Consider the following 24,007-nt stretch of genomic DNA (forward strand, 5'->3'; position numbering starts at 1 on the left):
ATAAATTTAAATATTATCGAAAAAATAATATGTATACATAACATACAATATTAAATATACGCGTGTGTGCGATTATGCTAATATATATAAAATTTTAATTATATATTAAATTATTTACATACACGCAAAGCAAATATATCGGTTTCTTATATATATAAAGCTTCTTCAACAACAACAACAACAACAACAATAATAATAGACACTACACAGTGATTTTCGATCTATATTATATTTACTACACATTATTAATAAGCTCATATATATTGTTTAAAATATTAATTCATAATTTTTATCTCTTAACAACAGTTCACTTTCAAAAAAATAAAATAAAAAATTCAACAAGGGTCGGAAAATAGTTATAAATAAATTTTTTTAGCAACGGTTATAAATTTTTTATTTAAAATTTGACCTTCTCCAGTGCATTGAATTGCACATGAGAAGGTCAAATTTGCAAATGAAAATTTGACCGAGCCTATATATCTAAGCAGCCCTACAGATATGATCCTTGACCATATCGAACATAGAAACTTAAAACATTATCTATCCTTTTTTCTTAGAAGTTAGATAATACCATATTATGCGACCAGACAATATGTTACAAGAATTAATTGATATAGTTATCTACTCAATCATGATATGAATTTGCAATTTATATTATATATAAGTAATTAATTGAAATTTTCATATACATATATATCACTTTTGTATTTTCATATTCTTGAGTCAGCTTCACATTGAAAAGTTGGCTCAATTATCCATTACTCTTTTATCAACTTCTCCCCAACAAGCATGTTATTTCAGAAAGGCAAAATAAATAAACATTACAACACTTACCAGTCACCCGGCATCCATACAAAATGCCTGGACTGGCATCATATGTGCTATTTATTACATATCAAATTATTTTTTGTTCTTTTCGATCCCTTTGCAACAAAAGAAACTTAAACTTTCCCTTTTGAGAGAAATTAAAGGGCAACAATCCACGGTGATCACCTAAATTTCAATCGACGGGAGCGCAAACCATCGAGGCCCTTCGCCGTAAATGTCTTAAGCTCTGCTCCATACTCACTTGCACCATCTCAGCAAGCATCTGTTTTGCCTTTTCTGATTGATCATCTCCATCAATATGAGATATGATGTTGCACACTATATTCTCTAGCGTATCCGGTTCAAGATTAGATCTTGGACAAGGGTTCTCTCTTAGCAGTTGCAAAAGAATCTGTGCTTTTGATTGAGATTTAGGCATCCCTTGAACGGTGAGCTCCAGAAGTCCTGGTATGACACCCTCTTTCAGAATTGGCTCTCGGTACTTGGACCGATCGCTTTCGCACATTGTCAGGAGCGCGCTAACTGCGTGCTCCCGGCTCTGAGACGACCCACTCTCGAGCACTTCAACAACTGCAAGTATTCCACCTTCTTCGCATGTTAAAGCCCTTCTTCCCTCTTCAAAACTCACCAAGGATTCGATCAGAGCAGTGCACTTCTCAGCTGTTTTGGAAGATTTCTTGTAAGTTTTGAGCACGTCGACTAAGGAAGGAATCGGTTGTCGTTCAAGAATCAGGCTTAGATTTTCTTGATGAGTTGATAGATTGTAAAGCACCATTACAGCATCGGATTTAGCTTGTGGACTGCCTTCTCTTATGGCTTCCACAAGATGAGGGATGGCGCCGGAAGAGCCGATTATTGGCTTGTTCACAGATGAAGCAGAAAGAGTAATCAAAGCAGCAGCTGCATGTTCCTGCAAATTCGGATTCGCCGAGTGAAGGAAGAAGATAATTGGTTCCAAGGCCCCGGCATTGACTATATTTATCTTGTTCCTGTAAAATAGATCGAGATTAAAGAGGAAAACAGTTATTTCTTCGAAGCAAACTTTTGGTCAACGCGGAAACTATGATTCATCAACGAATATGGCATGAAAACAGAGGAATATAGCAGAACATTACATATAATATGGCATCCTTCCATGAATAGGCAACATATATAACTATATAAGATAATTTGTGTCCTCAAACTTCATGTATAGATATTTTCTAAGTCAAAAGTTTAGTCCCCAAACCATCAAAATAATAAATTTAGAATGTGGTCCAGACAATACTTAGACACCAAATGGCTAGTAGATCTTTTGAAGAATTGTTAAAGAAAGAGCCTTTGAGAAATATCAGATTTTAATATTGTTTATTCTTCAATCGATATTAAATTTTTGCCAGCACTAATCAATCAGAGAGAACAATAAAATATCTTCTTAGGAAATAAATCACAACTCAAACAATGTGATCAGAGCTCCAAGAGGATCAAAATTACAGACAGGGTTCCAAAGGAACTTAAAGATAACAATATCGAATTTTCTTATTGCTTAATCTTCTTAGTATTGTCGCAGAGAACAATAAATGATGTTCGAATTATAAACTAGAACATAAAAGCTCCAGGAATAATATTATAGACAGAGTACCAAACGAAGAGTAAAGCTAAAGATTATTCAAATTGACAACTAATTCCGAGCATAAGAAAGCTAGGAATATGGAACAATAATCAAATTCAAAATTCTTGATATATAATCTTCCCAAAAAATAATAATAATAATAACTTGTATCAACTTCAATTTCAAACAATCAAACATAATACGTACGCAGCATATATATATATATATGCTCTTACATTTCATCTTTGACGGCGAGGTTAAGCAGAGCAGCGAGGGCCGCCTCCTTGGACTCGACGGAGTCACAGCTGAGCATGCCGACGAGTGGCTTCACTGCACCAGATAAAACACGGCGGCACCGCTGCGATGTCTTCGTCAACCTTCGAATCTCCTTCGCCGCCTGCAGTCGCAAATCCGGGTGGTGGGATTGAACTTGGAGAAGCGCCTGATTTGCGGCCGACGATGATGAAGAAGACAATGACGAATTGACGGTTTCTGAATCAGCCTCGGATCCCATGTTTGCTCTGTTTCTAGCTTAGTTGCTGTTTGTTTTGGAGTGAAGAAGATTCGGAGACGTAGGCATTCGGAAATTAATGGCGCGGAGGCTTTAAGCAACGGTTACAGGGTGGTAGGGTTCGCTAGATCGAGCGGGTCTTAATACTGGGTCTGGTAGTATATGAACATTTTTAATGTGTTGCATCCAACTACTCATTATTTTTTTACATTTCAAATGCAAAAAAATTTGGGCCGTTGGATCCTCATTGAATAGCATAGACAAGACCTTTAATAAGAGTTGATACGAATCCACTTTCTTTATGTTTGTAACAAAAAAATAATATTTTTAATATAAATAATAATATTTTTTATAAATAACTCAAATAAAAAATAAATTTGTAAATTGACATTTGACATCGTTTCGCCATAAATTTTGTACTTGACGACGTTAGGGTGGTCTGGTGGCTTTTTTCAACGGTCTTTTTGTGGTTGGGACTAGTTTAGGTTGGTAGTTAAAGTTCGTTTACTTTAATGCCTAATCTCCTTTTAAATAGATATTTAGGTATATAATTTAATTTAATTTAATATTGACCTATTTTGTCACCATTTCATTTGCTCCAATTTATTATCCACTATTTGATTCAAATTTGTACTTTGGTGAGCTGAAAATTAATTTACCTAGCTAGCTATATCTAAGGACCCTCCGCTCTATTAGTTGAACCGAATCGATTTTTACAACTAAAAGCTTGCCAATTTATTTGTCTTGAATATTATAATGATGTCTAATTTTGTTTTGATAAAATTTAAAACAAATGGAGATCTTTGTGTTGTTTGGTGTGATTGTGAACTCCAAAAATCTTGCACCTTAATATTATCTTAAGTTGTGTTTAGGGGTGAGAAAAAAATATCGAAATATCGAAATACCGAAAAAATTATTGAAATTATTGGAAAAATCGGTATACCGAAAATTTTCTGTATGGTATCAGTATGGTAAATTTTTTTTCGGTATACCGATATATCGAAATATCGAAAAATAATTTTTCTAAAATATATATATGTATGAAAATTTTCGGTATACCGACTTTTTTGCCGATATATCGAATTTTTTTCGGCATACCGACAATTTTTCGGCATACCGAATTTTTTTTAACTTTGGTATCGGTATACGGTATAGATTTTTGTCATACCAAAAGTACGGTATATCAAAAATTCTGTATATTCGGTATACGGTACGGTATCGATATGGAAAAATTACATATCGATTTTTTTGATACGATATACGGTATTCGATTTTCGGTACGATATACCGTACCGACCCACCCCTAGTTGTGTTTACATTAACACAAAACTAATTCGTGAGATCGTTTCACAATAGACTTAAATTCATAGATTTCGAAAGATTATTTATATCTATTAGTGATCAATTTTAAATTAAAAACATCGATTTCAAATTATCACTATATTTGAAATCGACGATAAAAATATACACTTGAACGATATAAGATGCTTCAAATCCTTTGTTATAATTTTGACTAAAAAACATGTAATGAACTTGAGTTGTGCATTTGAAATTTCAATCCACATGCTGACATGCAACCTTAAATAATTCATTGGACTACCATTGAACTTGCAACAAATCAATCGGGTACTTTGACATCAAGACGCAACAAAATCGTGTTTAAGATTGAAGCCCAATTTTTTTTATTTTTTTTTGGGGTCCTATTGACACGTATTAGAGAACGACAAAGTACGTGTTTTGCTATCCAAAGATTTCGCGGGTGAGGTGTCCGAAAGTTGTCACAAAGTTAATCGAGTGACATAAATATACATATCTGGTCCATAAACGGAATCATTTATATTTGGAAGTATACTAGCTCATTGTATTGTTTGAGTTTATTGTCACTTCGGAGTTCGGGCGCATGCATGTGATACTTATATCAATACAATATAGTTTAATAGTACGTACTGTAAAAAATAGATATTCAACTAAAAAAAATATGAATTTGTAACTTGAATCAGCCAAATTTAAATAGAATTACCAAAATGGTAAATCTGAATTTAAGGTCAAGCATATCATCACGTGTGAGCTCGAATCAACATTTAATTCGTCTATTGAATCTAAAACTTTTATCCAATTTTTAAGATAACAATGAGTGTTTGGGTAGTTGAGAAAAAAAAAAAACAATTTTTTTTAAAATATATATATATAAATTAATTAATCATTAATAAGAATACTTAAATAAGAATAGAGGGAAAACAAAAAAAACGTGAGCGGCAGGATTCGAACCTGCGCGGGCAAAGCCCACATGATTTCTAGTCATGCCCGATAACCACTCCGGCACGCTCACCGTTGTTGTTGAAGGTCCTAACCATACAATATTTAAACACATATATATAAGATTCGATATATAAGTCAAAGTAATCATCGTCCATCTACGGCTATTGATTTCTTTTGCCGATAATTGACTATGGTTCGTATTCCATTATTTTAGTCACGATCTAAAAAACTTTGATTAAGAAAATTAAATTATATAGCATAAAACTTCACTTGGTCTTTGGTAATAACTTTTACTTTTCTTGAAATCGAAAATTATTGGAACAGGAAGAGATGCATTGAAAAAAAAGAGCTATACTGAATTGGTTGCAAGCATACAAATTTTATTTGGGGTTTTAGGAAAAAATGGGGTGTCAGAATTTTTATTTTAACAGATCATATATTTTCTTCTCAACATTGTATAGACTTTCGATGCATAATTTGCATATATGTTTTATATTGTAATATTTTGTGTACAAGATCATTAGATAATTAAAAAATATATATGATATATTTTGCTTATACCAGTTGTCAAACAGGGATGAGTCGATGCTGGCCTCTTAGGGCTGTGCCCTAAGGCCAGTCATCGCGTGACACGTGGCCTTAAGATAAAATATTTTTTATTACAAATTATTGACCCAATTTGTCTCATGAAGTCTTAACCATGGTTAAGACTGAAAACCCACAAAATTTTTGTTTTGTGCGTGAGTTGTTGCCGCTCAATTATTTCTCTCTCCAAAGCCCTGAGATTGCTTCCATCGATCCCCAATTTGAGCTCTCCATTTTCTCTCGAATAAATTCACTCTCTGTTTTCTGAGCCCCCTCCCAAGCCATTCCGATCGACGACGTAAATACTTCACTCTCCATTTTCTGAGCTCCGTCCGTAGTCATTCCAATCAACGGCGTCGTCCCTTCCGAACTCCCAAGCCGCTCCAATCACCTACGCCGCAGTCGACTCCTTTCACATTGTAGGTAAACATTTTTTATTGAGCAGCATCGCCAACCACATTTTCTTGCCCATTAATTCTCAATTTTTCGGTGGGAACTCTAGTTTGGAAAAGAATGCTGTACAAATAGCAATTTTAAAAATGGAGATTAAACTCTCACGTACAGATTGAATAGGCAGATCGAAAGGCTCCCCATCGCTAGCCGGTATTTCGAACCCTTTTCTTCAAACTCTGAAAAAAATGCATCTGACATGTTTTAATTATGATCTAAGTGGCCAACTAATTTTTTCAGTAATTTTAGTAAAAAGTTGTGGGCAATTAGTGTTTAAGCTTGTTTTATAATTGTTTGTTCCGAAGCAACATCCAAGTGCTTCTTTCCAAGCAAGTGTCGAGGCGAGTTCGTGTACAACTTCTAGTGCGTGTACAACTTCTTGTGCAAGCTCACAAAGGAAATCTGCTCAAGCTGAAAAACTAAACAAATTGTAAGATGCATTGTTAGATTTAGAAAATGAGAACGTAATCATTTACTGCCTGTTGAGGAGAAAATGGAGAAGCTGAAACAGTTGGTTCAAGATATACAGCTGAATCGTGATGTTTAGGAAGTCGAAGACTTTATCGTATTTTTTTTTTCTTGTTCGTAGGTTTGGTATTTGTTCGAAGATTTTAGACGATCATAAATTTGTATTGATTTGGTATTTGTTTTGAAGAGTTTAGATTATCCTAAATGTCTATGGATTTGGCATATATTCGAATTGTTTAGACGATTGTAAATGTGTTTCGAAGAATTTAGACGATTGTAAATGTATATTGGTTTGGTATTGCTTGTTTTATTAGTATTGTTTGTTACTCCATTCTCACTAATTGATTGTTTCTGCATGTTCACTCCATTCTCACTTTTATGCTATTTAAGGGCTTGCACTAACTATTTACTCTAGTGCATGATTAGAGAGGTCACTCGATCCAAGGGACTAATGCTACGTAAAAATGTTACACATGCCATCCAAGGGACTAATGCTACGTAAAAATGTTACACATGCCAAGTATCGGTGATACATGGACAAAGATTTCTCTCACATTTTTGTAAAATATTAGGTTTTCTCCTTTATACATTAAACTAGTAATGATGTATCTTAATTTTATTTTAGGAGAGAAAATATATTCTTTAGTCCAGAATTGTTGGAAATGTATAATCTCACTAAATATTATGAAAACTAAAATTCAAAAACAAGAACAGGAAAAAGTCTAGAATTTGTTTCATTGGAAATTCGTGAACAAAATTTGGAGTAATATAATGCGATACAGTTCCAGCTAATTTATGAAAAATAAAATCCAGAAAAGAAAGTGGGATTCCAGAACAGATATTTGGATTGCATAACAAATTCATACAATTCCAACTAATTTATGAAATTAAATTCCAGAACAGAAATTTGATTCCAGTCTTCCGGAACAGTACGAGCGCAGACCCCATCTCATTTTCTTCCATCACATCTGCACAAGATTATTAGCAAAGCCTCCAAAATCCGTTACGCACAAGCCGCAGCCAGTGGCTCTACATTGACATTAGAAAATACAGGTTATGATTCAATCAAGAAAAACCATCTCCCTCCACATTGACATTAGTTCTGAAAATTCGAGCCAAGTTTCAACATTTTTTGCACAACTTAGTTCCATAAGACCATCAAAACAGCTTTAGTTTATATGGGCTCGAAGGACATGAACTGCCCACAAAATAAAACGACTAACTCCAACAAAATACCGACAAATGAGTTCCAACAACTTTGAAAAAAACTAACACAGCAAATGGGAGATCAACTCAAATCAAAAGAAATAAATTCAAAAAAATTCAGATTCAAATATCTTGTCCGAAAAAACACCAAAGCTAACTTGTCAGATTCACAAAATTTCAGATTCAAATATCTTGTCTGAAAATTCGAGCCAAGTTTCAATATTTGTTGCACAGCTTAGTTTCCGTAAGACCTTCGAAACCAGCTTAACGCAAGCAAAAGAAAGAAAGTCAAATCATGGTTAAATCAGTTAAAACCATATTAACACAACCATAGTTTCCATCAAGTTAAGGGAAGAAAGTCACATAATTCCAGCAACTAACGCAACCAACTAGGTCCAACTAAATTCAAGCAACTAAAACAATTATGAAGAAACAAATGCAGCAAAAAGGAGAAGTATAATCAAAGGAAAGATAGTCACATAATCTCATATTCAAATATCTTCTCCAAAAAATATCAAAGTTAACACAACCAACTAGTTTCAACAAAATTTCAGCAACCAAAACAATTATGAAGAAACAAATGCAGCAAATAGGAGATCAAGTAAAATCAAAAGGAAAGAGAGTCACATATCTTCTCCGAAAAAACACCAAAGCTAACACAAGAAACTAGTTCTCACAAAATTCCAGCAACTAAAACAACTATAAAAATTGCAAACGATCTACCTCAAGTAAACAGGAACTTTTTCATTCAAGCGTTTTTCATCTTTACTACCTTAACATGAACACTCAAACTCTTTAGATTGTAATTCAGTAGTGCCAGGAATGTAGCTGATCACCTTTTGAACGCTGAACCCTTTAGCATGCGCATAATTGCAATAGAGTAAATACACATCTTCAACGCTTTTGACTACTTGACCAACAAGTAGTTTACTCTTCAATTGATCTACAATGGAGTTGATAGATAATTCCTCAACATTTTCAGAAATTGAATATTCTGAATTTGCAACTTCAACCTCTTCAATGTTGTCTCCCATCAAATCTATAATTAAAAGAAAAATGATTAAAATGTAAATAAGAATAATAATTATTCAAAGTAAATAAAGAGAGATAATTTGTCCAATAAACAAAGTTATAAGAATTTACTTAACTGATGCTTCAATTGTAAAAATAAAATTAAAAAAAAGTGTCATAAATCATAGTTTCTCCATTACTTGTTTGCAAAGATTTCTAGCTGAAGCTAAAATCAAATTAATGTCGAGTCAACCAAACATTTCAATGTTAAATGCAAATTGATCAATGAAGCAAAACCAATAATTAACATGCTAGGCATATCTAAAACAGTAGTCAAAATCTGAAAGTTTACTTTCAACGATGATGAGTAAATTGCTTCTAAATTTACAAAGGAGACCTTAGGTGAAGTTTAACATCCAAGGGGGTTCCAAAATAATTAAACCATTTCATTAGCTTGCTTTCACCAGAATTCAATTTGTTTGCTTCACATTGCTAAGTCTCCCTGTATCTATGTAAACCTATTGTGTTTTCCAGAAAAAAAACACGTACATACATAGCCCAATCAAAATCTCAGATAAAATGTTATCTGAATTCCAGATTCTATATCTTAATCTTAAAATGATAAAAACGTGATATTGACGTGTGATTTTACAATGTACGAACTTGTAACACGAGTAATAGCCAACTCCAGTCGTGTTAAGAAAAACACTAAATATTTAATCCCAAGAAAAAACCATAGATCTCCAGAAAAAAAAAATATCCAAATATAAATCCTAAGAATTAATTTCAATCGGGTATCTCCATATAAACCGGCCCATTTCTATTTGTTTTGTGATCTTACATCTATCTCCGTTGGCAGCGACACAGTGAAGGAGTGATGGACGACGTCGATGGAGAGACAGAAGGCGGAAGTGGCGGGCGGGGGCGACGGAGTGCTACGACGGGTGGCGGCGGCAGCTTCGGCAACAAAGTCATTGGTGATGGTGGCTCGATTGTTTGGGGATTGGAAGAATTTTTGGGTCTGTAGAAAAATTGTCTATTATTGGGATTGTGTTTTGCGCGGTAGAAGAAAATACATTCAATTTTTTGGGCGGCTTGTTTTAACCATGGTTGGGGTGGATCTATAAACATTTAACAAAATTTGTTTTTTCGTTTTTTAAAACAGGCCACCCCGTGTCAAACGATGACTGGCTCAGAGTAGTACCCTGAGCCCAACATCGACTTATCCGTCAAACAGATAAAAAAAATATATTATACAACATCATATCTTAGCTACCATATAACTAAACATGAGTACAAGACATATAACTTTCGAGACCTTAATTGATTATAATACGCTAGTTAATCGCATGAAATATCAATTTTTTAGTACAGAAACAATAAAGAACTAGAATAACTTGGCTACATCTTTCACAAGCCCCCTATTCGCCTTGGCAAAATCGACGAATTCTTCAAAAGAAATGAACCCGTCTCCGTCGGTGTCGATTTCGGCCATCATGCGCTGAACTTCCTCGGTGGTCACCGATCCAAGGGTTTTCAAGACGTCTCCAAGCTCGGAAGACGAGACTTTGCCATCACCGTTGGCATCAAAACGCTTGAAAATTCGCTCGCGGTCGGCTACGTCTTGAGGATCATCTGCCATTTTTGAGTGGTTAATCTTTGTAGCTAGGTTCTTGGAGATATGTTGTTTAAAAAGTTAAGAATGAAATAATGTGTAGTGTTTGGGTTATAATGAGAAGGATATGGTAACGCTTTTAACTTGGCAGAAATGTGGTATTGGTCATCCATGTATTTCGTCCATGAAGTGGAAATCTATATGCGGACATAATTAAAGGTGTAAAGTAATGGGTGTAAAATAATGGTTGAATTTGAGGTGTTTGTGTTATAATCAATATTTTAAAAAGCTCGTTTAAGCGACGCTTATTTTCGCTTAAGCTTTAACACGCTTAAGCTCGATTAAGCGACCGCTTTTTAGAACGAAAAATTTTATTTATTTTTTAAAATAAAAACATTTTTATAAATATGTATATTTATAGTTTAGAATTTGAATTATCTATTAAATCATATATTTATGGTTAATCTAACCTTTTATTTAATGTTTGTCTTAAAATAATTAAAATTATAATAAAAATTAAAAACATTTTTTCACGTTTAAGCTCGTTCTAAGCTCGCTTAAGCTTGAAAAACTTGAAGCTTGACCTTCACGCTTTGACGCGCTTCACGCTTTTTAGAACCTTGGTTATAATATGTTTCTAACAGTTTGGGCCTAAAATTTCTGAAATCACACACAAGAGTTGGACCAGACGGTGTTGGGCCAAGAAAGTAATTAAGGATTGGGCCGGAAAAGTAGGGTTGTTAAATGGGCTATAAGGTGATCAGACCAACCGGTGGAGATTGAAGGAAAATCATTACAGGGCTGGTGGCTTGGAGAAAAGGAGAGACTATAGTCTTATTTAAAGCAGTCAACTGACCTCAACTGAAACACATAGTAGAGTATGTAAGCTCGACTAAAACTGAGAGCTCGACTAATAAAAAATACAAGGAAAAACAGAGACCCGATTAATAGAGAGAAATCAAGGAAGATCAGAACTTGATTGTGAATCTATATTTGCGTTGTTTCTTGCTTGTATTGTATTAAGCGAAACTGAATTTCCAGTTTGAGATCAATAATAAAATGGTTGCGATTTGTTCTCCCGTGGAGTAAGCGTGGATAACCAGCCGAACCACGTAATTCTTGAGTCGTTTTTATTTGAATTTATTTACCGTTTATATGAATGAATTGTGCGATCAGTTGAGATGCTTATCTTATACTGGTTTATTTCTTAAATTTGGTTGAGAGAGTTTCGGAGTTTTTGATTAGTGAACTTGTGGTAGATTGAGTCTATGAATAATTTTTAAAAATCGAATAGAACACAACAGTTTAAATGTCAACTTATTAGATATTCATGATTAAACATTTGATTAAACTGTGTATCATAGATATATTTTAATCAATCATATTATATATTATTGAAAACGCATCAAAAATTCACCATATTAAAATAACAGACAAATCGTTTGTTTTTCTTCAACACCAAATCAATACAAAATCTTGTTTCTTACCGACACCAAAACCAAGATTTTTATATTTAAATATAAAGCACAACAACACAAACACACGTTAAAAAAATTCTTACCAACGAATTATCAATAATTTAAATACATTCCAGAATAGATTTTAAGAGTGAAACTTGTTTCTTCGGAATTGTATGAACAACCATAACAAAAAAAGTCACACCACAACAATAAACACCAACATTTACAAGAATCTTACGGACGTTGTCTTGCTGAAGTAAATTGTTCACTTTCTAAAACCTTTGTCATACCAGAGTCATCTGTCTTGGAGCTAGTGCACCGATCCTACCTGGATCCACTACTTAATCAGAGTTAATTAGCGCATGCAGTAATTTAAAGCGTAAAGAGCGGATAAATTAATATATAACAAATCTAATCGGCAGAATACAACCGACGACAATAAAAATGTATAATATTCTTATACAATCAGATCGAAAGTTTTAGGGTATCAATCCCTACCACTAAACTCTCACTGAAACTGGCACCGGCCTCAATCCTGGTGCGAACCTCCTGAACCGTCCAGCCTCAAACCTGCCCCGCAAGAAGGTATCCCAAAAACACCAAACACAGGGGCGTGAACACTACACTCAATACATAAGCAATGATATATAAACAAATATGTGTACATAAAAAACAAGGGTAAAATAGTCTGCTCAGGGGCGCCATGAATACACAGTACCGTGCTAAAAGAGCGACTCCACGGGGTACTCTTATATTCTATAATTAGGGGCTGAGCCTCCCCAAACCTGACCTGAATCCAAAACAGGATAACAGACTCACATGAAAATTGACAATGCCTGACCCGAGTCCATAATGAGATACAAGTAGAGGTGTCAAAACGGGCCAGCGGGGCGGAAGGTCCCACAACCCGTCGTAACCCACCATTAGGAGGGTGGGGCTGGTCAGTACATCTTTTAGGCGGGGCGGAAAAATACCAACCCAACCCACCTATTTTAGGTGGCGGGACGGGCCAACCCGACGGGATCACGTGTAAATTGGCGAGTTTTTGTGGGCCAACCCGCAACCCACCACAACCCACCATTAGGAGGGGCCGTGCCCACCTTTTACGCGAGTTGGGAAATTGTCAACCCAACCCACAAATTTTGTATGACGGAACAGGGCAACCCGATGGGCCTAGCCCATTTTGACATCTCTAGATACAAGTTCTCTATGGAGACTGTCAAATGTCAATGACTCATCTCTCACGAGATGCAGTCCAATGTAAAAGTATGTATGTGCTAAAGTAGTAAAACATGGATAACACATAGCACATACTGATGCAACATATATGCATATATATCATGACGGCTATCTCGGTCAGTACTTATGTACCTCTAACACTGCAGGCCAACCCTAGCACACCAGTCTAGATCCCACGCCTACAAGTCCGCACTACCGCGTCTATAATGCAAATACCCATGCATAACTGTTTAAGCTCCAAAAGCCTTAACTAAGCTATTCCATACGTCTAAATATTTTTAGGAAGCCAAAGTTATACATGCGTCCGTCGTCAGCCCACTGATGACGACTGCCTCAAAACTTAGGCACAACTCCGCTACTAGTCCTGTAGCGCCTAGCCACTTTAGGCTCGTTGATAGGACGCCTAGAAAGCCTAAAACTAGCTTGAAGAAGAAGAGAGAAGAAAAGGGCTCGGTGCAAATGAAATGAGCCTCGGAACCCCCTTTATATAGACGGAGATCGGAGAGTCCGATCTCGGATTCGGAGCCTCCAATCCAGTTCGGACCGTCCGATCCCTTCGTCCGAACTCTCCTTGCCATACACATGTCTAGCTTCTAGAGGACGCCTGCCGACATCAGTTCGGAGCCTCCGATCCACTTTCGGAGTGTCCGAACGTCCCTTAGTGACGTCACCAATGAAGTAATATTTTGGACAGCTGGCTGCTAGATTTCGGAGCCTCCGAACTCCGATCGGATCGTCCGAACTCCTTTGGAGCTTCTGATCCCTGATCGTAGTTTTCGAACTCTTCTTAATTCGGATCCTCCGATCCTCTACTTCGGACTGTCGAAATTAGGAAAATTAATTATGTTTAATTCTTTAATCATCATACTTGGGTATGGGTCACTACATTTAGGATGCTTGTCATTTTCGAAGTTGCTTCAGCCGCTATCCCAGAGTCTTTCTCGGCCATATGTCCCTAATCTCTCGTCATTTTCAAACATTTGGCCAAGACACTCTTCAAAACCTTAAAATTTTCATTTTTTTAAAGAAAGAGTTAGAATGAGTTCCCCTTCTCCTCTTTCTTTTCGCCGTCACCCTTAACAAAATTTAAGAATTTTATATGTAAATATAAATAACAACACATACATACATTAATAAAATTTCTTATCAACATATTATCAATACTTTGAATGCATTCCAAAATATATTCTAAGAGTAAGACTTGTTTCTTCAGAATTTTATCGGCAATCATAACAGAAAGGGCCACACTATAACAACACGCAACATCATTTACAAGCATCTTATGGACGTTGTCTTGCAAAGAAAAAATCGTCCAATTTATCCAACCTTTGCCAAGCCAGAGTCATCAGTCCCGAAGCTGGGATGCTCGTCATATTCGAAGCTGCTTCCGTCACCGTCCCAAAGTCTTTCTCGGCCATATGTCCCAAAGCTCTCATCATTTTCAAACCTTGGGTCGAAAAACTCTTCGAAACTCTAAAAAAAATCATTTTTTATTGAGAAGAGTTAGAATGATCTCCTCCACCTAGGCCCGCCTAAGAGTGAGACTTGTTTCTTCAAAATTTTATCGACATTTAACAAAAAGGGTCACTCCACAAAAACAGGCACCGGTATTTACAAGCATCTTATGGAAGTTTTCTTGGAGTAAAAAATCTTTCACTTTCTTGAACCTTTGCCAAGCAAGAGTCATCATTCCCGAAGCTGGGATTCTCGTCATTTTCGAAGCTGCTTCTGTCGTCATCCCAGAGTCTTTCTCAGCCATATGTCCCAAAGCTCTCGTTATATTGAAACCTTCGGCCGAGACACTCTTCAAAACCCTAAAAATTTCATTTTCTTTTGAGGAGAGTTAGAATGAACTCCCCCTTCTTCTCATTGTCACCCTTCTGAAAAATAAATCCAAGAATTTAATATTTAAATATAAAGAAAACAACACAGACATACGTTAAGAAAATTTCTTACCAACGTATTATTAATTTTTTTTAATGCATTCCATAATAGATTCTAAAGTGAAACTTTTTTCTTCGGAATTTTATCTGCAACCATAACAGAAAGGGTCACACCATAGAAACATGCAATATCATTTACAAGCATCTTATGGATTTTTTCTTGCAGAAGAAAATCGTTCACTTTATCCAACCTTTGCCAAGCCAGAGTCATCGGTCCTGAAGCTGGGATGCTCGTCATTTTCAAAACGGTTTTCGCCGCCGTCCCAGATTCTTTCTCAGTCATATGTCCCAAAGCTCTCGTAATTTTGAAACCTTTGGCCGAGACACTTTTCAAAACCCTAAAAATTTCATTTTATTTTGAGGAAAGTAAGAACGAGTTCCCTTTCTCCCCCTTTTTCTCAATGTCATCCCACTGAATAATAAATCCAAGAAATTTATAGTTAAATATAAGGCACAATAACACATACATAATGTCAAGAAATTAACTTGGACGTAACTCATCCCAAAAGCTAGCTCAAAAGGCGAGGATTTTCCTTGTCTATATAACAAATTTCCATGTTATTTAGTCAATCGATGTGGGACACAAACAAAGACACCGACACACCCCTGTCATTCTTAAGAATGAAACTACTTGAGCGTGGAGATATTAACGGGTGGCCAACTGTGGGACGGGTGAGGCCAACTATGAGTCATCCAATTATAACGGTGGAACCCGGGCTATGATACCATGATAAGAAATTGACTTGTACCTAACTCACCCCAAAATCTAGCTCAAGAGGTGAGGTTGCATTTGTCGATATAAATAGTTCACATGTTATTTAGCCAACCGATGCGGGACACAAACAAAGACTCCAACACATACGTTAAAAAAATTTCTTACTAACGTATTATGAATAATTTGAATACATTCCAGAATAGATTTTAAAAGAGAAATTTGTTTCTTTGGAATGTTATCGGCAACCATAACAAAAAGGACCGTACCACTGCAACAGGCACGGGCATTTAAAAGAATCTTATTAAATTTTTCTTGCATAATAAAATCGTTCACTTTCTCGAAAATTTTCCATGATATAGTCATTGGACCCAATGCTGGGATGCTCTTCATTGTCAAAGCCGCTTCTGCCGTCGTCCCAAAGTCTTTCTCGGTCATATGTCCCAAAGCTTTTGTCATTTTCAAACCTTTGACCGAAAAACTCTCAAAACCCTAGAAAAATTTCATTTTCTTTTAAGGAGTGTTAGAATGAGCTCCTCTTTCCTCGCAAAAAAAGGATCCCTACTATAGGGGATCCCAATGTAGGGGCTATTGGAGCAAACGGTTTCTACAGTATAGCTTTCTTTTTTTGTTTTTTAATGTTTTTGGGTTTTTATTTTCTAATTTTCTATTTTTTATTTTTTAAAAATATTTTGGTTAAGTAGTATAAGATTTTTATGTTTTACGTTTTATTTATTTTTTCTTCTCTATTTTCACATGTTCAACTCGTCTGTTTTTGGATTTTTTTTCCAATTCAAATTTTTTTGAAAATTTACAATAAAGAAGGCAACTCTATTATATAATAAAGTTCAATTTTTTTTGATCTTTTACATGTCCAATTTTCTTATAATTGTATGGCAGCGGAATTTTTTTTATTTTGTTTTCTAAATTTATTATTTTTTACAAAATAAAAAAAACATACTAAAATATTTTGACAAAAGAAAAATACGAGTACTAAAAATCAAACCTATCTTAACTTTAATTCTTGGATCTGTCTAGGCGGCATCACAGTGTTGGTGTTATCATCTTTTCTTTTTTGACCACGAACGTAGGGCAATATTATGAGCAAGGCAACGATTGCTCCTAAGACTCCGGTAATCAGTCAAATTATTTCTGTCAAGTACTCGAGGGTGAAAGTTTTGATTTTCCTTCTTCGAGATATTAGAAAGGAAAAAACTTTGATATGTAAAAAATTTTATGCGGAAAAAAACCATTCATAAAAAATAAAGTGTTTTTTAAATAATTTTTATCACTATTTAATGTAAATGTCACTTGATTTTTTTTATATTTATTGAAGTCATTAATTTCAATGGAGATGTATCTAATACATATTTTTGATTAATTACTTATAAAAAATAACATTTATTTAAAAAATAGAATATAATAAATTTATTTATGAAATTGCATTTTTATCAGCCAATAAAAATGACCAAAATATCTATGAAATTGGTGCATAATTATATATTATAAAAGCATAAATTATAACAAAAAAAATTGAATACATAAAAAAGAAGCCAAGATACTTTTCAATAATTAATAAAATTTAAAAAATTAGAAAATAAAAAAAACAAAAACATTAAAAAAAAATAAAGGAAATGTATGTGAAAAGGAAACCACATCACCCCTATTGTGGGATCCCCCGCAGTAGGGGGATCCTAATTTCTTCTTCGTATTCTTTTGAAAAATAAATTCAAAATTTTATATTTAAATATAAGGCACTACAACACAGACATACATGAAGAAAATTTCTCACCAACGTATTATCAATACTTTGAATTTATTCCATAAAATATTTTGAAAATGAGACTTGTTTATTCAAAATTTTATCGACAACCATAACATAAAAAGTCACACCACAACAATAGGCACTGATATTTACAAGCATCTTATGGAAGTTTTCTTGGAGTAGAAAAACACTCACTTTCTCGAACTTTTTCCAAGCGAGAGTCATCATTTCCGAAGCTGGGATACTCATCATTTTCGACAAGAATTAGTTGATTTCACATACTTACTCTATAGGTGGAGTGCTTGCCGTTGAATAAGATTCAGAATATAATGTCTTGCCTAGTAATTGATGCAACAGATCAACAGAACAATTTGTAAAACACTTCCAAGATGCAATTTAATCGAGTACATGATGCTATTAGGTCGAAAAACAATCAAGGAGATCGACGTTCTTCAATAATATGAAACCATTAATGATAATGCCTTATAAAGCAAACCATATGAACTTTATAATTTTTTTAACGAATATGAATCATATAAAGCAATACATTATACCAAATTTCATGCACCAACTAACATAACAGAAGCATAATAACACAATATCTGCAAGCATTAGTTCTTCACGAGATTTTACATTTCCACTGCATAGTCTAAGGACACAAACAAAAATATAGCACAAGTCAATTGTTATAGAGAATACAAAGCAACAAATGTGCAACGACAATAACGAATTTGGTCAAACCCGCCCCAGACCCGCCCAGTTATCATTCTTGCACTATAGTATGAACATTTGCAAATAATCAATCAATTCAAAAAAATAAAAAAAAATTCAATAGATGTGTTCCTTATTTCTTGGTATCTTAGATTTGTGACGTACGATACTCTTCAGTGACAATCGTTATTTCCTCGTTTGCTTCCAGTACGTTTGCATTTGCAGTCTACGGTGATACATTCGCCTCTGCCTTGTTCGGCTCGGTCTCCATCCCCATTGCGTTTCCAACTTTCCATCTTCAAATAACCTTGCGGTTTTTGTCTTCGGTGCGTTACCTTGTCTCCTCTTGCTACACCAGTATTAGAGTGCCACCAATGAGCTTAGGCATGTTGCAACGTGATTAATGCATTGCAAAACAGTGTTGATTTTCTCGATCACATCCAAAACTATGTTGAGAACTCCAGCCATGCCTGGGAAACTTTGAGTTATTTGAAACGATAAACTTGTCGGGGAAGAAAAACCACTTTCAGATTACAAATGGGTTGACGGGAAAAAGTAGCTCTGTTTTGTAAGTCGATTGACACACTTTCTCAACTGATTTTACCAAATTACCCTCGATGTTCTATGACACATAGGAATGATTTTTGGTTATATTGACACACGTTCGATCAAAATTTAAATTAAATATTGATCTTTTTTAAAAAAATATTCTATTTTAATTTAAATAAATATTTTTTTAAAGATCTAAAAGTCCATCCCAACACATTACAAATTACAAAAAAAAACAATTTAAAAATTTTCGGCTTTTATACCACACAAGATCTAAATATGGGCTTTTTGGCGGGAAGCGTCTCGGTCTTCAAAGCCAAGCCCATTTTCTATGCTTCATAGCAAGCCGATATTCAAAATAAATAATATCGACTTGCTTATTGGTTCATTCCATGCATTTATATTTTGAGAAAATATAATTTTCATGACTCGACCTCACCGTCTCATGCATCTTTATTGTTTCATTACATCTCAATAAATAGAATGATAATTGAATCTTCTGTTATTTACACTTCATATTCAGGTTGTATATTATAATAAAAATAATAGTTTTTATTATTTTATGTTCAATCACAAGATTATAAGCGTTGATTCAAATGAGGGCTCATTTCAAGCCAGACTCGAATTACTAGTTTTCTAGCTATCGAGTTTATTTTAAATTCGATTATTTAAAAAATGAGATGAATTTTTATTTGAATCGACTCATGAAAAATTACGACTTTTATGTGAAAATTGTTAATTTTCATTGTAAACTAGCATCTCGACGCACACATTGCGTGCTTTCTACTGTCTAATTTTTAACTATAAAATGAATAAATAATAATAATAAATAATGAAAAAATCACATTTTTGAAATAAATATTCATAAAGAACAAAAAAATAGACATTCTCTTAAATAAGTAGTTGTTACAAAATAAAATGATATTTTAAATGGCTAATTAAAAGAGGGGTTGATCATTCTAATATACCAAACCCTCAACTTTAATAAAATAAAACAAATAGAACAGATATGATCATTTCTAATGTTCTAAAAAGCGCTAGGCGCTAGGCGGGCGGCGACCCACCGCCTAGCGCCTAGCGCCTAGGCGTTTTTTTTAAAAACCTAAATAATAAATAACTTAGAATATTCATGAGTTTTACTATAAAATATACTTTTTATGTCTTATGTTTGTCAGTTTTTGTACGAAACTCTTATAAAATTTTAATAATTATTATAATAATAACAACATATGTATTAATAGATATCAACTATTCATATATAACATGAGATTAAATTTTTTGTTTGACTTTCTTTTCTACGCTTTTGCTTTTCTTCTGTGTTTATTTCTAGTGTCTCGTCTCTCTCTTTTAGTTTTGGATTTTCAATTTTTTTATATAAAAAATAGTAACCGCCTAGGCGGATTTCTGCCAACCAAGGCGGCTTGGGCGCTGTCTAGGCGAAATATTAGGCGGAAACGCCTAAAGACATAGCCTAGTAATTAAGAAAGTGAGACGGTGATCAACCGCCTAGCGCCTAGGCGGGAATTTTTAGTGCACTGATCATTTCAATCCGTCACACAAATTTTGATTAATTTACTACAAGAATTCAAATTTCGGAATTAAAATGTTGAAATTGAAATTGAAATTGAATAAATAAAATTTTAATGTTATTAAAAAAATTGTATTTCACCGAGAGAAAATGAATTTAGGTATGAAGTAAATATTTGAAATAACTAAATTTATTTGAAATTTATTTCAATGACTCATAAATAACTAATTGAGGTTTTGAAAACTATACTGCGATTTAAATTTCGTTATTAATGCAAATGCAACTTAAATGAAAATGGAAGAATAATGTGTTTTATTGATAAAACATATTAATTTTTTTTGCGAAGATATTTATTTATAAAACATATTGTTTTAGTGATGTTTTGACTAAGGGTGCAAATGAATCGCGCCGGTTCGTGAGCTTTACGAGCCCACTTGATAAATATAAAATTTGTATTCGAGCTTATCGAGCTCGAGCCGAATTTGAACATGTTCGAACTTTTTTTTGAGCCGAGCTCGAGCCAAAATTATTTTGTTCGATGGTTCGTGAATAGGTCGCGAGTCTTAATATTTAAATAATATAATATAATAATTATATAATGAATATATATACATTTCGAACTTTTTTGAACACGTGGAGCTTTTTGAACCATAATATCCGAACAATAGTTCATGAATAGGTTCGAATTTTTCGAGCCGAACTCGAACTTTATTTTGAACCGAGTTCGAGCCAAAATATTCAAAATTATCTAGCTTCGAGCTCGAACTCGAGTATACTTTTATCGAATCGAATTTAAACTTTAAAATTTTATCATTTTTCGTCTCGATTAGATTCGTTAGCATAACGTATAGGTATACAATTTTAAATTACGAGAATAAATAAATCAAAAAATATTAAAAATTATGTTTTTTCGCTTTATGGTCTTGTTTTCTTGTGGAGTCTTGTTCCTCCTCCCTCTCTCCCCAAAAACGAGAAACCCTAGAAAGAACGACGGGCAATATGTCTCCGATAAGATATGAATTGAATCTTCTCTATTAATATTCTTACTGTCTGATCTATCAATAACAACTAATTTTGTTTGTAGTAATGGTGTTCGTAGAATTTTATCTGAGAGCAAACAAGGAGCGAGGAAAATTGTTGTTCGTGCCCCTCCTCCTCCACCGTGCGTATTTATAATCGATGTCTATTTCTTTCTTTCAAAAGGAATCTAGCAAACGATCTCACTATTGATTTGTTTTGTGTTCACAGAGTTCCGAAGCAGAAAAGCGACTTTTCAGGTTAGCAAAACTCCATTCTTTTTTCCCCTTTTTCATGTGATACCAATGTTTTCGAAATGGATCGTGTAAAGCAGCTATTTGCCTGACTGAACCCACCCAGGCAGTCGCCTGAGTAAAACGCTGCACCTGGGTACAAACTATTTGCCGCTTGCATCTCCTCGAGCACCGCCGCTTTCCACTCAGGGTTGGCTAGTACTTCTTGGTTGGACCTGGGGATCATCAAACTAGATAGACTCGAGGTTAAATCACGAAATGAGGGAGATAATTTTGAGTAAGAGACAAAATCGGAGATATGGGATGTTGTGTGCAAGATTTAACTCTTTTCTGACTGCTATAGGAATTTCAAGGTCAAGAAAAGTACTTCTCTGAGGATCTATCATCTATTCAGTTTCTTGGTTGTGGTTTGGACTCACTAGGTTTTTATCTCCCTAAGATTTTTTAGTCTCTAGTAGACATTTTCCAATTCTAGTGCTAGTGTCAATTATCTTCCTATTTCTGAAACTCGTTCAGGATTCGATGATTTTAATTGAGAGCTGTCGTGGAGTGGTACAGGTGGGAAAGGAGCAGTGGTATCTAAAGAAAATATCAAGAATAAGACTGGCATGAATCAGGGGCAATAACAACGATAGCCTTTTTGAGTAGAAGAATAACCTATAAAAGATTGTCTTGATAAGCACTTGATCACCATGATGATGAATATTACCCAAAGGTTTTTAATGGAAGGGATTGAGATATGGAAAACTAGGGATATGCTGTTTTGAGCATGGCCAATGGGGTTTAAAAGTTAATTGTTTTACTTGGTACGCGATTGATGAGATAGGAATCGGTGAGTATATAGTGCGAGTGTGTTGCCAATTGATTATTATTCCGCTAATGCTAGGAACAGAAGCAGAATTAACGCTAGACACCAGCGTCTGTTGATAGTTGGATGGAGTCGTCTAGAAGTTGTAAAGGCCATGATGATTCCTAGCACTGCGAATCATCATCCCCCATAGCAGATCCTGAAATTGACACGACAATGGCAAGAATTTAGCAATGCATCGACCGTCATGATCGAGTTTACTAAGTGAAATCAAATTTCACAAGGATATCCTTGGTCTAACATCGGCCATCCCAACAACCATAGTTGGTCGACATATTTTATCTGTGAGAAGAGAACCCTTGGGCTTGTGATACCATGCAAAAATAGTATTGACAGAAATATAATTCCTATTGTGTATTTCTATAGTGTAGTACAGCCCTTTAAATAACCCCATGTACAACAGATTTCCTTCAATCAAGGGATAATCAAATGACCCCACCAAAAGTAAATGATATTCAAATCTACAAGATTGATATAAAATATTAACAATTATCGCAAATATTATCTAACTCTATTTATAGTTTTCTCTTGGTTTTGGTTTTTCAATGTTAAATTTTTAAAATTATTTTCTTTATGTTTCAGGCCTCGCAGCTTTAGGCTACTTTGTCATATCGGTCGTGACTCTTTGTCAAGTCATTCGGTAGGTTTTGTCTCTTTTTTTTTTTTTTTGGTACAATTGTTCGGTGATTGCTGCTAGAAATACAGTATTATCCGATTTGCAAAAGAATACTGGCGAGTTCTCTTTTTTGTAGTCACCGGCGTTGAAGTTCGCAGATAAGCTTTAATGAGGTGTGTGATTTTTGTATCAATGATTATATTACTGCAAATCTTACCTTCTCCTTTTTGTGTTTTAGGAGCTGCTTGTGACGATGGATGGCGGCATGAAGAGTGGTTTTCGTTCGATAAAATATGTTAATAATCAATAGTAATGCAACTTGGCAGTTGGCATGTATTTTGATTAAGTTGGATCTTGAAATTATGTCATTGTTTTGAGATTGTCATGCTATTAATGTAGTTAGTTACCTATGCTGTAGAAGAGAAACCAAGCGTTACTGTGTTTATCCAGTTAAATTATTTCTATCCAATTGTTGCAGTCTTATTGTCTTTCTTTATATCTTGTTACTTGTTACTTTTAATTTTCCCCGACGTTTGTTCGATGGTACAAAGTACACTTTCTTGGATTTTGGTGTGAAGTTAACTTCAAAATCTATGGTACTTTGCATTCATGAATGAAATACTGAAATACAAACTTTTTGAGTACTTAAACCTGAATGTGTAGGAATACAGATTATCTCAGTAATAAATATTTTGTTGACATATGTAATTCGAAACTTAACTATATAAACTTTTATTTGCACATTTATATCTGAATGAATTAAAAAAGTCGATTTTGGGTATTTGGATTTAATTTTATTTCTGTTTTAACTAAAATTTGAA

The 24,007-nt window shown here is 34.4% G+C and overlaps 2 protein-coding genes, 1 long non-coding RNA gene and 1 other non-coding gene across 5 annotated transcripts; 1 reads left to right on the plus strand and 3 right to left on the minus strand.

The window, feature by feature from the left end:
* Positions 1 to 908: 908 nt before the first annotated feature.
* LOC140893406 (uncharacterized) lies at positions 909 to 2,854 on the minus strand. The gene is made up of 2 exons (XM_073302477.1): positions 2,656 to 2,854; positions 909 to 1,817 (listed from the first exon to the last, which is right to left on the minus strand). Exons 1-2 carry the CDS (start codon positions 2,730 to 2,732, stop codon positions 1,001 to 1,003), a joined length of 894 nt encoding a protein of 297 aa, XP_073158578.1. The 5' UTR covers positions 2,733 to 2,854; the 3' UTR covers positions 909 to 1,000.
* Positions 2,855 to 5,177: 2,323 nt separating this feature from the next.
* Positions 5,178 to 5,259, minus strand: TRNAS-AGA (transfer RNA serine (anticodon AGA)). The gene has a single exon. It is a non-coding gene; the product is annotated as a tRNA-Ser (tRNA).
* Positions 5,260 to 7,614: 2,355 nt separating this feature from the next.
* LOC140892555 (polcalcin Ole e 3-like) lies at positions 7,615 to 10,596 on the minus strand. The gene is made up of 4 exons (XM_073301482.1): positions 10,315 to 10,596; positions 9,751 to 9,930; positions 8,735 to 8,937; positions 7,615 to 7,721 (listed from the first exon to the last, which is right to left on the minus strand). Exons 1-3 carry the CDS (start codon positions 10,549 to 10,551, stop codon positions 8,932 to 8,934), a joined length of 423 nt encoding a protein of 140 aa, XP_073157583.1. The 5' UTR covers positions 10,552 to 10,596; the 3' UTR covers positions 7,615 to 7,721; positions 8,735 to 8,931.
* Positions 10,597 to 21,362: 10,766 nt separating this feature from the next.
* LOC140892046 (uncharacterized) lies at positions 21,363 to 23,680 on the plus strand. 2 transcript variants are annotated; one of them, XR_012152711.1, is made up of 5 exons: positions 21,363 to 21,593; positions 21,680 to 21,708; positions 23,153 to 23,210; positions 23,323 to 23,359; positions 23,425 to 23,680. It is a non-coding gene; the product is annotated as an uncharacterized lncRNA (long non-coding RNA). The 2 variants fall into 2 exon arrangements; XR_012152710.1 differs by lacking the exon at positions 23,323 to 23,359.
* Positions 23,681 to 24,007: the final 327 nt, after the last annotated feature.

The sequence above is a fragment of the Henckelia pumila genome, chromosome 3 (genome assembly GCF_033568475.1).
Source record: "Henckelia pumila isolate YLH828 chromosome 3, ASM3356847v2, whole genome shotgun sequence".
Taxonomy (NCBI): domain Eukaryota; kingdom Viridiplantae; phylum Streptophyta; class Magnoliopsida; order Lamiales; family Gesneriaceae; genus Henckelia; species Henckelia pumila.